This window comes from Danio rerio, chromosome 17 (genome assembly GCF_052040795.2).
Source record: "Danio rerio strain M-AB ecotype USA chromosome 17, GRCz13ab, whole genome shotgun sequence".
NCBI lineage: Eukaryota > Metazoa > Chordata > Actinopteri > Cypriniformes > Danionidae > Danio > Danio rerio.
In genome coordinates this window covers 23,446,519-23,460,787 of record NC_141037.1, presented here as the reverse complement: position 1 = coordinate 23,460,787, position 14,269 = coordinate 23,446,519, and the positions used below count along the sequence as shown (strand labels likewise).

The following is a 14,269-nucleotide window of genomic DNA, read 5'->3' as shown; positions in this document are numbered from 1 at the left end:
TAAGGTAGTAAGCTGAAGGAAATTTAATAAATGTATATTGTGTATTCTAATATATGAATATATTTTTCACTTTAGTTTTTGTAATGTTTTTTTGTTATTGCCACTCTTTATTTATTTATTTATTTATTTATTTATTTTTTAAATTAAATTTGCAGGTTTTGCTGGTTCCAATTCAGAAATTTTCATTGCCAATCTCAAGCCAATTGTAATCATTTGTTTTGGTTCAATTTGCAATTTCCCCAACCATTGCAGAGCCGGGGGGAATAGAGTGAGCGCTCCAGCTTGGCCCCACCCTGTTCCATTATTGCCACTCTCAACAGTGACCTTTATGTCTAAAAGTACAAAATATATAATAATTATACATATTTAAATTATTTCAAAGAATTACTTAACTATTTTAATACTCTAGCTACTTTACACCCTGCATCAAGTGAGGCTATACAAATCAAACATATGATAAAACTGTATGCCTCTGTGCATTATTAAGTTTGGCTTATTCAGGCAAAAAAAAAAAAAAACAACTTTAGCAAATATGCAGATTTGCACATCTCAGGTCTGTAATATATGGAGCATGGCAAAAGTTTAATAAAGTAGCCATAATCAGGGTTAATTGGCTGTTTTGTTCACTTCACTGCAGGGTTTGCACTGGGGAAAGCAGCAGACCGGACCGCCGCTCTCAGAAAAGTAAGCCAACAGTCACACATTAATTCATAGCCAAAGTCACATACCAGACACTAATTGTAGGCATCAGTTTTCCCTGAAGCAACCTGAGGTTAAATGACTTGCTCAAGGACACAATAATGACAGAAAGCGGCCACGAGCTCAGCTCCCATGATGCACTTAGAGGAATTGTTCATGAGTTACTAGATCAGGTTACAATGAAATGCTTTATTTTACAGGCAAAGAACAGAGCCATGAATTATCTGTACTACATCGAGAGATACAATGACTATACAAGTGAGTCACTGAGTATCATATAACAAAACACTCATCATAAACCTCTTGTGGATTGTAGATTGTGTCTTGGGGATTGGTCATTTATGGAACCTGTAGTTTACATGTTTTTATTGTTTGTATTATGTGAGAGTCTGTTTTAGGGCTTGCTGATTTATATATCAAATTCTCAATAGTCAAAACAGCTTTGCTGCTTATGCAAAATGAATCAACATTATTTATTAACAGTATTTTTGTTGTATTCTATTTTAAGCATTTTGATGAAATTTAATTTTTTTTAAAGATGTGATGTTTTTTATTTTATAATTTTTGTACAAATTAAATAAAATTTGGAGATGTGCTCTGAATAACCTTTTCCTAATTTAATTATAATTAGCTTAGTTTATTTTATATTATTTTTATATACACTACCATTTAACAGTTTGCAGTGAGAAGATTTCAAAATGAAGCTTTTTTATTAATGCATTATATTGATAATTGAAAAACATTTAAATAAATAAATAACAAAATAAAATTCAAATAAAACTGTTTCCACAAAAATGTTCAGCAGCAAATCTGTTAACATTTGGTCATAATGGGACCTATTTTTGAGCACCAAATTATTTGTTACACACAAGCTTCATTAAAGGAATTAATGAAGTTTATTCCTTTAATAAATAAATAGAATATGAGAAAAGTAAAACAGTTATTTTAAAAAAAGAATACTGAGCACAGAATTTCCAATAATACGCGATTTATTAAAAATTCTTGATACAAATGGTCTTCATCCTCTTTTCACAAATCTTCATTTTCAATTGCAGTATATCATGACATTGAGTCCAAGTATAAAAAGACCACACTTCGAATGAAGAAACAAAACAAAGGTAACAGACTTGACTAAACACACACATTCATACACACACACACACACACACACATACACACACAATCCGACTTTGTCTTTCATACAAAACCCACTATATATATATATATATATATATATATATATATATATATATATATATATATATATATATATATATATATATATATATATATATATTACATATATATTTATTACATATATATATATATTTATTACATATATATATATATATATATATATATATATATATATATATATATATATATATATATATATATATTTATTACATGTTGTACTTGTTTTTAGCACATTTAAATGATTTTGTATATTTTTGTGCATTTAAGCTAAACAGATTTATTAAACTGAGATATTTAGTAAAATAATATTTTAGTCACCTCACATATTTAGATATGAAAAATAATACAATTAAATTCAAGCAAAACATTGCAAAAAAAAATTACAACCTACAAAATTTCTACTAAATCTTTTTTATTTTTTGCTTCTCTTGATTTTTTTTCTCCTTTTTAAATTTGATTTGAATATTTTCTATAACATATCAATTTGGGTGTACTAGTTTTTGGACCATTATCGTAAGTTATTTTGTTAGATAAGCTGCAGATTTGGTTTCAGTACTGACTAATCTAATGTGTATATGCACAAATATAATATTGTATAGCTTCCTTTTAAAATATGAATTTAAAAGAGATTTGTGAGGGTGTTCATATATATACTCAGTGTATTTATTTTGTTGAATAGCATATAGAAGCCTGTTGCTATTGACGTATAATTATGAACTAAATGTAGAGGAGGTTGTCATTTTTTTTCTTCTTCATGTCAGGTTATGGTCTGCGCTGTCATCGGGCTGTGATCACTCTCTGCAAGCTGATTGGGATAAAGGATATGTATGCAAAAGTAGATGGCTCGGTAAACCTCCTTAACATCACCAGGGCTCTTTTCCAAGGCCTGGCCAGTCAGGTAAGAGCTTACAGCAGCATCAAAGCCAATCAGTGCATGCTTTTGTGCAGTGTTTTTTTTTATATATAGTCACTGTGGTTTTGACCAATGTGAATGCATCTTTGCATTAAAATTAATATCTTCTGATTATTTTCCCAAATAATCACAACATTGGCAAACATTTATTTCTTTATTTATTATTTTTTATTTAGGTACTACATTTGAATTTGGATTTATTGCATGACCATTAGAAAAGTATGTTCTTTATAGTATGAGCATATGAATGGAACTCGTCACTTTACTCCCATTCAGGAATTCTCTCACGAGGCATCTAGGGATAGTGTAACGTTCATCGGAAGCATACTTCAGAAACTTGTCATAATTAGTAGGTCATCCGGGTACTTCTCGCATACTGTTTTTCGAATACTATGAATTTGGACATACTGTACTTCTTTGCTTGCATACTGTTTTTAGTGTACTATATAGTATGGAACTATGTGATTTCAGATGCAGAATAACTTTAACTCTTAAAGTAAAATCATATTGATAGCTGATGGGAATGTTGTTCAAAGACCAATATCTGAAAGCATTTCATACTCCAAAATGCAGTCAAAACAAATTAAAAACTAAAATATTTTCATGGCAGAAGGTCGGGTCCTCCACATTTTAAAGGCTCAAATATACTCATGGTAAAGATCTTTTTTTTTTTAGTTCGATTTTGTACATTGTTTATTTTAAGTGAGGATGCCATCAGGTGGTGTGCTAAACTGCTCAGGTACAGGTAATTATCTTAAAACTAAACAAAGTAAATGTATAAATAAAAGCATTTAAAAACAGAAATATTTCATCATTGTCCATATTGTTTACTTTACACTTGAATTAAAAAACAAACTGATGCATTAGAATTACATACATTGTCATTCTGACTGGCCTGGATCAGCACTGATTGTAATGATTAAGCAAATAACTATTCTATCCAATAGTTAAAAAGTGGCTGATTTGAATTAGATGCCATTAAAGCAAGTAGCTTTCCTCCACTAAAGATTAATACAAACAGTGATGCTGCTGCTTTCAATTAGCATTGGACTTCAGTTACTAATATAAAGCAGCTCTCCAGTGTTTATATGTTTACTCATGAATGTCTGACCTCAGTGGTCCAAGAATCTAATTAATTGAAAGAGATTTAAAAGGTTAAAGTAGTTCGATCTTCAGAGCACGTACCTGTTTTCCATACAGAATATTCTGTTGGATACCAAGTGGATAATCACAGGAAACTAATGGCCTCTAAATGTTTTTTTCAGGCAAATAACTGACTTCCTCTCTCTTGTGTTATTACAGGAGACACATCAGACTCTAGCTGATAAAAAGCAGCTGAATGTGGTTGAGTTCAGGGCTGAACAGGGCCCTCTGCCCATCGTGGTGGCACGACCGCAGCTTGGCGCCCGTCAGGATCCTGAAGTGGAGGATGAAGTGCCCAACACGCGTCTGCACTGGGCTGATGTGAAGGCCTTGCAGGGTGTTAAGAAATCCATATGGGCAGGGGTTAAGAGGACAATCTCTTGAGCTGAACTACGGTATGACATTCTGAAAACCACACTGAAGGCTTCTTGAGTCTGGAGGGTAATGTGTTGAGGTCTTGAACTGGAATCATCTTGCCAAACTAACATTTCTTCCCCATGGTAAAAGGTATAGAAACGCAACATACTTGGCAGAAATGTTTGTTTATATGTTGCTCGTTCATAAAAGAGGTGTATGAATAAAGAGAGGCTTTGTTTTTACCCACCTGCACATGACTTACAAAAGTAAGAGCACCAATAAATCAAATAAACCCACTTTGCTTATGTTTCCTATTATAAAAGGCCATACACAAAGAGTGTGAGACAGAGGGCAAAAAAACGACGATGCTATTTAGTTGTTTGTTTGTTTGTTTTTTAATTGTTCTTTACAAGACTATGCATAGTAGTATATAGTTCAGAATAGAGAAATTACAGACAGTCTTAGTTTTCTTATCTTCCCACTATCCCCTCAAAATAAAATGAAATAATTAAGAACAAACATATCCTCTGAAAAAAGCAGCAAGTTACGCCAAATTAAAGCAACTACTGTGTACTTTTGGCCATTTTTATGAGTTATTTTAATATCTTAATATTTGCTTTTAAACAGTTTTTAGTTACATGAAATTTTGCAAATTTTAACACAAAATACAAACATTTTGACATTTAAAAACAAAATTTTTCATTTAGGAATTCGCATGGTCTGGATAAGCGTTTTCAGTGATGAGAGGTCTTTATTGTTTGGAGAGAGTCGATTCATTTGGTCTTCATGAATGAGCAACAAATGATTCATAACATTATTAAAGATTTGCACAGAATTAAGATAATTTAGAACTTAGTTAATGCATTTGATCAAACTTGGTTTTAATTCCATTGATCCAAATGACGCCTTCTCTGGTGTGATATTTTATTCGACTATATCATCTTATTTGGTTTAAATACAGTTAGTTGTTTTTTTTTTTTGTTTTTTTAGTATTTTGTTAGTAACATTTTCAAAACTTTATTTAGAAACGAAAACCTGACTGAATTAAATGTAAACGCTAATGTTAAAGTTGATGGATGATAGAGTATTTCTTTCATTAAGTTTTTAAGTGAATGTGGATATCTTTATATTTAATCTTTTCCATTAATTTTATTAATACACACAATTAATTGCTGTCTTGGCTTAAGGACTGACCAGTGGATGCTTGTTTTGCCTATTTTAATCTGCAACCAAATTGTAGATTTAAACTACCACTGATAAACTGGATATTTTTCAAGTGCACTTAAAGTAATATAGCCTATCATAAGGTTCTGAAGCTAATAGAAATGTCATTAAAGAATCACATACACCAACAACAGAGTCATGATTAATACGGGACTCATTTTGAATAATTCTTTACTGTCAACTAGCTCAGATTAGATCAGGGGTGTCCTGGAAGTTTCTAGTATATCTAGAAATAGCTTGATTGGCTGGCTCAGGTGTGTCTAATTGGGGTTGAAACTAAACTTTGCAGGACATCGGCCCTCCAGGACCGAGTTTGGACACTACTGGATTAGATCATTTGAATCAGTGTTCATAACTCAAATTCTAAAAATAAATTGTTAAGTGGAGAAAAACAAATCTTGAAGAATTGTTCACCAGTTAATGCTTTAGAGATGGTGACAACCATTATTTTAAACTAGGAAAACATGTTTTGTATGAAAGGTGAGCTATTAAAACTACTTTGTTATGCAGTGAAGTAAACTTAACAAATACAGATATGTTATAATGCAGGCTCGTGTAAACTCGTGTTTACTCGTGTAAAGCACCGATGTAACATCTTATTGCTTGTCCGTGAGAGGTTACTAGGAATTATTACACAGAGAATGTTGTCTGGTTCATATTCTTTTATTAAAATATTTTGTTCGTAGTGTGTAGTAGCTAAATATACAAAACTCATTTATCTCTTACAAAGGTACAAGAAGTGTACAAAACCCATGCTGTTGCTTTTTCCATATACACTGGGCATTATCACATAGGCTACAGATTTAAAAAAGTTTACCTTCCCCCAAATATAAAAAAAAGCATCATAATAAGATAATCAGTAAGATCTGACTGATATAGTATGAAAAGTAAAGTAGGTTTATTCCATATCATAGTTGTTGTGGTGTGTGGAGTAGATGGCAGCCAGAAATAATTCCTGATTTTGCCTCGTATCCCCAGTGGTTTGACAGTTTATTTGCAAATTATTAAAATGATCATCAAAAGGATTTCCTTTTGTCCTGAATTTTTGATTAGAAAGACTTCCACCGCACAGCAGAAAGGATGCAGTGGATGAAGTAAAGCAATGTGGCAATATGCGAGAACACCTGAGGAAGAGAAAGTCAAAATTCAGTCAAACATCTGATTTTAACTTTAAAATATGTTTAAAAATGGAACGTTGTTACAGTTAAAAGTGTTTATTATTTAAAAAAAATAATAATTATTAACATTAAAGGGGTAGTTCAACCTAAAATTAAAGATTGCTCTCAATTTCTCAGGCCATCTTATATGTGGGTGACTTTTGACAAAATCTATAGGTAAAAAAAAAAACATTTTTAGGTAAAACACCAAGCGGTCCTTGGTGATGCGCTTCATATCAACAGGCCAAAATATACAGATATACAGTCAAAACAATAGCTTAATATTATAACAATAACATTAGAAGCTGGAAGTATCTGGTTGTGATTTTTTTTTACAACAAATACTACCTTTATTCTACAGCCTCTTGAGCAGGAGTGGCCAAACCTTTTTCCTATGAAGGGCCCAAAGCCAAACTTGATTGAGGGTGACAGGCCGAACTCTTTATATTAAACTGTATTACAATAAAGCTGCCATTCTAACTTATTAATTTAATAATAGTTAAAATATATAGAGAAAAATACTTATTATATATATTTATTATATATCTTATTATATATATTTATATACAGTAAAAAGTCATTAATAGCATAATTAGCTTAAAGGGGCTAATAATTTTAATCATTTAAAAAAAAAATTTAAACTGCTTTTATTTTAGCCGAAATAAAACAAATATGACTTTCTCCAGAAGAAAAAATATTATCGGACATACTTCAAAATGTACTTCTTACAATAAAACCATAAACAATCTCATTTATAACACAATGGAGTTTTATGATTTTTTTTTACAATAAAATATTAAATAATATATGTGTCCTGTTTTTAGCAACAAGCCACATATATATCTGTAAACATAAAAATATAAAATAATTCACAACATTTATTTGAAACAATTAATTACGGTTTTGCTTTTTCGTAGCTCAGCAATTAAACAAACAAACAAACAAATGGTTATGTTAAATTAGAAATGACGATTTCTGTTTAGGGATTCGCCCCAACCTTCCCCATCAATTGTCCCCATCGGATTGGTTGGTGGGCCAAATCAAAGGTTACTATGGGCAAACTATGGCCCTCGGGTCCTAGTTTGGGCCTCTCTGCTCTTGAGTAAACTAATGCTGTTAGCTTACTCGGAGTGGGAAGATTCATGTTGTATTGTTCATCAAAAGGGATGTGCTTATCTTGAATATTGCTGCCCATTAAAAATATGACATCTCAGTCAGAGAGACTGACTTTTCATAAACTGCCAACATACAGTTTAATCCAAAAATCTTCTACTGTAGAAGAAGAGTCACCTGCTTTTGGATGGCTTAAGAGAGAGCGAATTAACTATTTTAGTGAGCATTTGATAAATGCAGAGAAAGTATATTAAAGAAAAAGAGCATGGATGTCAGTACCAATAATGTGTGCAGTTTGTGCTTACCACTGCTGAGATGTCGATTTGATAGTACTTGAAGGGATACATGGTTACAGTCCCTGTACTCAATTCTTTCATGACGATTGTTATATAGGCTAGGATCACTGAGGCGCTCAGATAGAACACAACAGCAATCAGATGGTAAATAAAGTCCTGCACACAAATGATACAATACAATCATATATATGATATACATGAAGTCATAGCCTATAATCTACTTTCTGCTTACCGCTGCAGCCCAGGCACTGCTGTTTTTGTGGACTCCGCAGGCGAAGAGGATGAGCCAGAGGAAGGTCATGACAAAGCAGAAGACTGATACAAACATCACCCATCCCAGAGGGTTTGCAGGGGATACGAGTGTGGATGCCACCAGTATCCAAACTAGCCCTCCAAACACCTGTAGGACAAGCACACACATAAGACAATTCAGTAGAGTCATTTGTACATGTATTTATTATTATTAGCACAGTTATTATTGAAACCAAACAAATAACCAGAAATAAACCTTTGAATTTAGCTAATTAGCTGGTTAGTCATAACACGTCTGTTAATAATTAACAGTTCACCTGGTCAGGACATATAAAATCAAAAGAAGATCAACTGACAATTTTAACTCGCCAGCACTGCCCCCCCACCCCCTCCCCCCAACCCCCCCCCCCACACACACACACACACACTCACAAACACACACCCGCCCCCTACTCTCTGACACACCCATGCATGGCCAATTACTTTCACAAGAATCAAATACAACCGAGTTCTATGTCATTGAAAGGTCATTATATTTCAGTGACCACTAAATAAACAAGCAAAGATAACGTTAAATGTTTGTCACAATCAATTTGTTGCCAACTTAAATTCTTCTTTCATTTTCGCTGATGACCTGGGCTTACATCCCTGTCCTTCAAATCTCCTTCTGAGCTCAAACAAGAACCAGAACTGCAAAACAAACTTCCCCTTTTCAAATAACATTCTCTGGTACTTCGTCACAGTTTAATGCATGCTCGTTTGATCTGTGGGCGAAGTATTGTATGTCCCACATTAACCTCGGTGTCAAATTGTGTTGTGGAGGTGCTGGACAGAGACCTCGCGTAAGAAAACCCGCAGCCAATTACTACAACATCATCATAATAATAGTATGATAATAGCAAAAAGCATATTCATTTAATTAGGCTATTTTACTATAGGAAGGCAGGTAGGATTTTTAAATAAAATCCGTAGCTAATACGGAAAAACAGTTTAAAAAGACCAAAGATCAATAGAAGTGTATAAAATAAAACTTATAATTTGAATTTAAACTAATGTAAAAATGTTAAATGTAATGTTAAAAAAAGCTTCTCTAATATTGTCTTTTCGACATATAAAAATAAAAGTAAAGTTAAATAAAAGAAAATAAGGTGGTTGTGGAACGCTTCAAACCTGTCAACTTTACCTTGAACTGTTGAAATATAAAAACGTTTAAACCATAAACAGAAATAGCCTATTTTAAATAATTTAATAAAACAGAGCATTCATTTAAATCCATAGTGCCACCAAAGTGAACACAAAAAAAGGATATTTTGAAGAATGTCCGAAAACGTAGCCACACAACCATAATATGTATAAAAGTCAATGGCTGCCATCAATTTTTCAACATTCATTAAAATAATGTTAAACAGTAAAGGTAAGCTGGATGGCATTTTGCCTTTCGTTTTTGTTCTTGTTTAAAAAAATAAGTAAACAAACAAAACACAAACACATATTTAAAATTATAAATTAGTCCGAAATTAAAAACACGTAGAAAAACGTACAAAAAAAGGGGGTTAAAATAAATAAATAAATAAAGTCCCATATTTGACAATAAATAGATCAAACTACAATTTCAGCATCAAATGTGGAGTTCACGCACCAGTTCGGGCAGGTAGAGGATGTCCGGTGCGGTGGTGCAGATTGCGAGTCCGCTGGGCAAACTCGATATCTGCTGCGTGGCTGCTGCCATCGTCGCGCTCCCGCTATCCGCTAAAGGGAATGAATGGGCTAACGGAGTCACGGGCGCGTCTTTTCAATGTCCAAAAACCTGAAAAACCAGCCCTGCCATTACCAAAGCTTCCGTGTGGACACACCCTCCGTGAGGAGAGCAGCGGGCCGCTCCACTTTCCCTGAACGTCGGGGTGAGAGGATGAGGAACGCGGGCTTTGTGTTTGTGGGTGCAGTGTGGCAACAGGTTGAGTAATAATGAACAGGTCAGTCAGCTCAGGTGTTCACAAATACATAGACACACTCGTGTAACCATATAGCTGTTTGCCAAGAGCATTAAGCTGGGCTCAAACAGTTAGCTGTGTAGAAAACAGCAGTTGATATGGACAAGGAGTGTCCTCTTTCTCTTCAAGGGCATAGCTTTCAACAATGTCAACATCGTAACTTTAAATAAACATGTATAAAAATATGGGTGAGGTCAATTAAGCTGAAGCCTAATACTTGTATGTACATGACCCTTACGTTATTGGTAAAATAGGAGAGAGCGTGGCACACAAGTGGTACATGGTAACACTTTTTGGTTTTGGTCAAATAATGAACAAATTAATAGGTTAGACAAACCATATATTTTTTTTATTAGCAACACACAAGTCTCTCCTACAAATGAGCACTAAAAGATGATCGCCAGATCTATGGTTTCTGTGCAGTATTGCCAAAGGGCCAAGATTAAAAGTGTTACTATTTACCCCACCTGCGGGGCGAATTGTAAAAGACATAGGGTTAGTTGTAACGTGCTTAAAATGTCAGATTTCAAACAATTAATTTAAATTCAGTTTACTTTAGTGTATTTCCTCAGTAGCTATTCATTCATTCATTCATTTATTTTCTTTTTGCCTTAGTCCCTTTATTAAACCGCTACAGCGGAATTAAACTTATCCAGCACATGTCTTATGCAGCGGATGCCCTTCCAGCTGCAACCCATCTCTGGGAAACATTCATACACGCTCATTCACACACATATACACTACGGACAATTTAGCCAAGCCAATTCACCTGTACTGCATGTCTTTGGACTGGGGGGGAAACCAGAGCACCTGAAGGAAACCCACGTGAACACGGGGAGAACATGAAAACTCCACACAGAAACGCCAACTGACCCAGCAAAGGCTCGAACCAGCGACCTTCTTGCTGTGAGGCGACAGCACTACCGACTGTGCTACCGCGTCGCCCTTCTTAGTAGCATTTTTTTTTCCCAATTGTACATATATAGCACGGTATGTTTATTTATGCATTTATCTGTTGAATAAACCAGCCTGATCTCATGAGGAAACGTATTTTACGTTTTGTCAGTTTAGTGGCTAATTCATACGAATTCGTACGAGTGCAGTTGTACGAAAATGTACGATTTTAAAAAGGGGGCCTGGCACCTAACCCCACCACTAACCCCAACCATCAGTGAGTGGTGAGCAAATCGTACTAAATTGTACGAATTAGATTGTACGAGTTCATACGAATTAGCCACTAATTAAAAAGTTACGAATTGCCGTGAGATTACGTTGGATAAACACAATTGGATTTATTTGCATTATTATCCATTATGATCCAATGTATTTATTTGCATTATTAGCGATTAAAACTTTTTTTTTCCTATTAAATAATGTTTTCTATTTAAAAAAAAAATTATATAAAAAGTCTCAAACAATACACTAATAATTAAAAAATTATTGTTGGTTTAGTTAGTGTCCAACAGTGCATGGCTTAATTGTAACACCCTCTTACATGTAACCCCATGTCGTGTTTTCCTCAAAACTGACTTGCAGTCACTAGCTGCGTCCCAAATCGCATACTTATGCACTATTCTACGCCATTTTGTAGTATAAATAGTGTAGGTAGTGTGTTCACACGGAAAACTCTAAAAATAATAAGTGCACTTTAATTACCCAGATGATGCACTCATTCAGCCGGTAAAATGATGTGTGGAATGATGGACACTTCACGCACTCAACGATCGCAGGTTTGCTTATATAGCGAAAGGGATTAGTTCTCGGTTGCCTTCAAAAATGTAATGTGTTGTGATTGGTTTGCTGTCCCAGTGCATTGTGATTGTTTCAATAATGCCACACCTCTTGTCATAGCAGCAAGTTCCATGAGCTCTGCTGTATGAGTACTATCATACCAGTGTGATTTGTCTATAAGCTTTTCTCTGGAATATACAACACCGGTGTGATTACAGTGCTAGTGTCAAACTGAGTTGGGCCACTGCAACGCTAATGAAAAACACACCTGATCCAGCTAGTTAAATCTTTCAAGCATTTTTTGAGAGCTACATGTTTTGTGTTTTGGAGCAGGGTTGGAACTGAACTCTACAGGGTTGTGACCCTCCAGGAACTGAGTTTGACACCCCTGGTTTAAAGCATTCTGTGCGTCATGTGAAATTTAAATTTGCTTTCCCACGATGGCTGGCACTGAGCCAGAGAAAGATTAGAACATTGCTTGTCAAATATCAAAACATATCAGTGTTTTCAAAAAAATAATGTTTGTTTGGGGTTGCAGACATTTGAATACACATGTACTAGCAAAGCAAAGCATTTGTGATTGTAAAATGTATCTTAATGTCAATGGAAGATGCAATTATAATCATTTTAGATACACACTGTTGCTAGTACATTTACTCTATTCTTCACAAGATTAAACAGCAACTTACTTTCCTGTATTTTTGGAGAAGTTGATGAATTGACGTGTTATATATCCAGCAACTCTAATCTCTCCACCACAGTGCACACTAACATGGCAGCAACAAATATGTTACTCAATAAGCTGTTTCAATGACAAATCAGAAAATCAGGCGTCACAAAATAATCAATTTGTGCTGATAATTTTGATCAAGAGGATTGGGCAAAACTTTAAAACAACACATACTGAACAAAAGGTATTGTTAGACATATCACAGTGGTTACGTTATTCTTGTATTGTGAACCCCCTAACCATTCAAATCTCCACAGCTGGGATTTAATTTAATGATGATGTAATGGAAAACAATGCTTTAGTCCAAACGAACAGTTTGTTGTAGTTCTTTAAAAGGGATTTATATTTATATGTCAGTTTGGGGTGGACTTTGAGGTTTGTAAGTTCGTAGATATGTTTTATACACAATGTACAAAAGCAGGAAGTTATTAAGCATTATTAAACATCTGATTTACAGAGTATGGCAACATCTTGTAAGTCTTTCAAAACAGTATTCAACAATGTCATCACAACACTGCATTCAGCAAAAAAAAAAAAAAACAAACAAAAAAAACAACCACTATTCTCACATGTAAAGTAAATGAATAATTAATTAGCTGCTTTTAGGTTATTTGAATTTCAAATACTTCTATTAAATCAGTCTCATCACCATAAAAGGATAATGATTATGGTTTAGATGCAAAAATTTTTAAACATTACAAAATATGTTCTGCTCATCGTTATATCCTTCATAAAAAAAACCAATATCTCAGTTAATCTGCTGTTATTTGCTTATTTGTGGTTTGGCAGTGGTAATTGCATGAATCCATCAGTGACGTAACAATGAAAGTCACCACCTCCAGATATATTACCTCCATTATTAAAGCATTTAGGCTATGAACAAGACTCGCACCTGTCCACGTTTGTGTGTTCCAAACATGGCTGGACAGTGGACACAGTTTATCTTAGTAATAAATACACTGGTAAAATGCAAGATTTCACACAATTCATTTATGTTTTCCCAACACAAATCAATTAACAACATATTCAAGGGGATTGAACATAAAAGATAAGTCGCCTCAAGAAATTTGTTGTTTTAGCTCATTTTAAATAAGTAGTTTGAACAAACAGCATTTTTTTTTACAATGTATGAAGAATTATAAAGTGATGAAGAATTTGCAGAATTTAGGGGCACAAGCATTATTCAGCCTTGAGGATTCTGCTAATCTCCCAAACACCTTGAAAAAAATGACATAAAGTCACTCATACAAACATGAATAAAAATAGGTAGAACTAAAACATACACAATTCAAGTCAATTTGGCAGAACACTGGCGCTTAAGGAACAGTTCTAAATGCCGTCATCTAATAAAACCACACTGTTGTCTTCAAGAGCTCTTTTACAGTGGAATCTGAGCTCTCAACAGTTTCCATAACTGTTTCTGCTATTTTTATTACTGACAAGCTACTTTGTTAAAAGCCTAAACA

At 33.9% G+C, this 14,269-nt stretch overlaps 2 protein-coding genes across 3 annotated transcripts in view; one reads left to right on the top strand and one right to left on the bottom strand.

Annotated features, from left to right (window-relative positions):
- Positions 1–4,604, top strand: part of mrps5 (mitochondrial ribosomal protein S5) — a 31,296-nt gene extending 26,692 nt beyond the window's left edge. The window contains 5 exon segments of the mRNA NM_001076596.1: positions 638–684; positions 900–957; positions 1,755–1,817; positions 2,658–2,794; positions 4,112–4,604. Of these exon segments, the coding sequence (NP_001070064.1) occupies positions 638–684; positions 900–957; positions 1,755–1,817; positions 2,658–2,794; positions 4,112–4,336 (530 nt within the window). The 3' untranslated portion in view covers positions 4,337–4,604.
- A 1,576-nt stretch (positions 4,605–6,180) lies between these two features.
- malb (mal, T cell differentiation protein (MAL blood group) b) lies at positions 6,181–10,115 on the bottom strand. Of its 2 annotated transcripts, NM_001004625.2 has the most exons (4): positions 9,991–10,115; positions 8,332–8,499; positions 8,109–8,255; positions 6,181–6,657 (listed from the first exon to the last, which is right to left on the bottom strand). In NM_001004625.2, the coding sequence occupies exons 1-4, from the start codon at positions 10,078–10,080 to the stop codon at positions 6,583–6,585; spliced, it is 480 nt and encodes a 159-aa protein (NP_001004625.2). In that variant the 5' UTR covers positions 10,081–10,115; the 3' UTR covers positions 6,181–6,582. The 2 variants fall into 2 exon arrangements, with proteins under 2 accessions (NP_001004625.2, NP_001017686.2); NM_001017686.2 differs by lacking the exon at positions 8,109–8,255.
- Between the last annotated feature and the right edge of the window lie 4,154 nt (positions 10,116–14,269).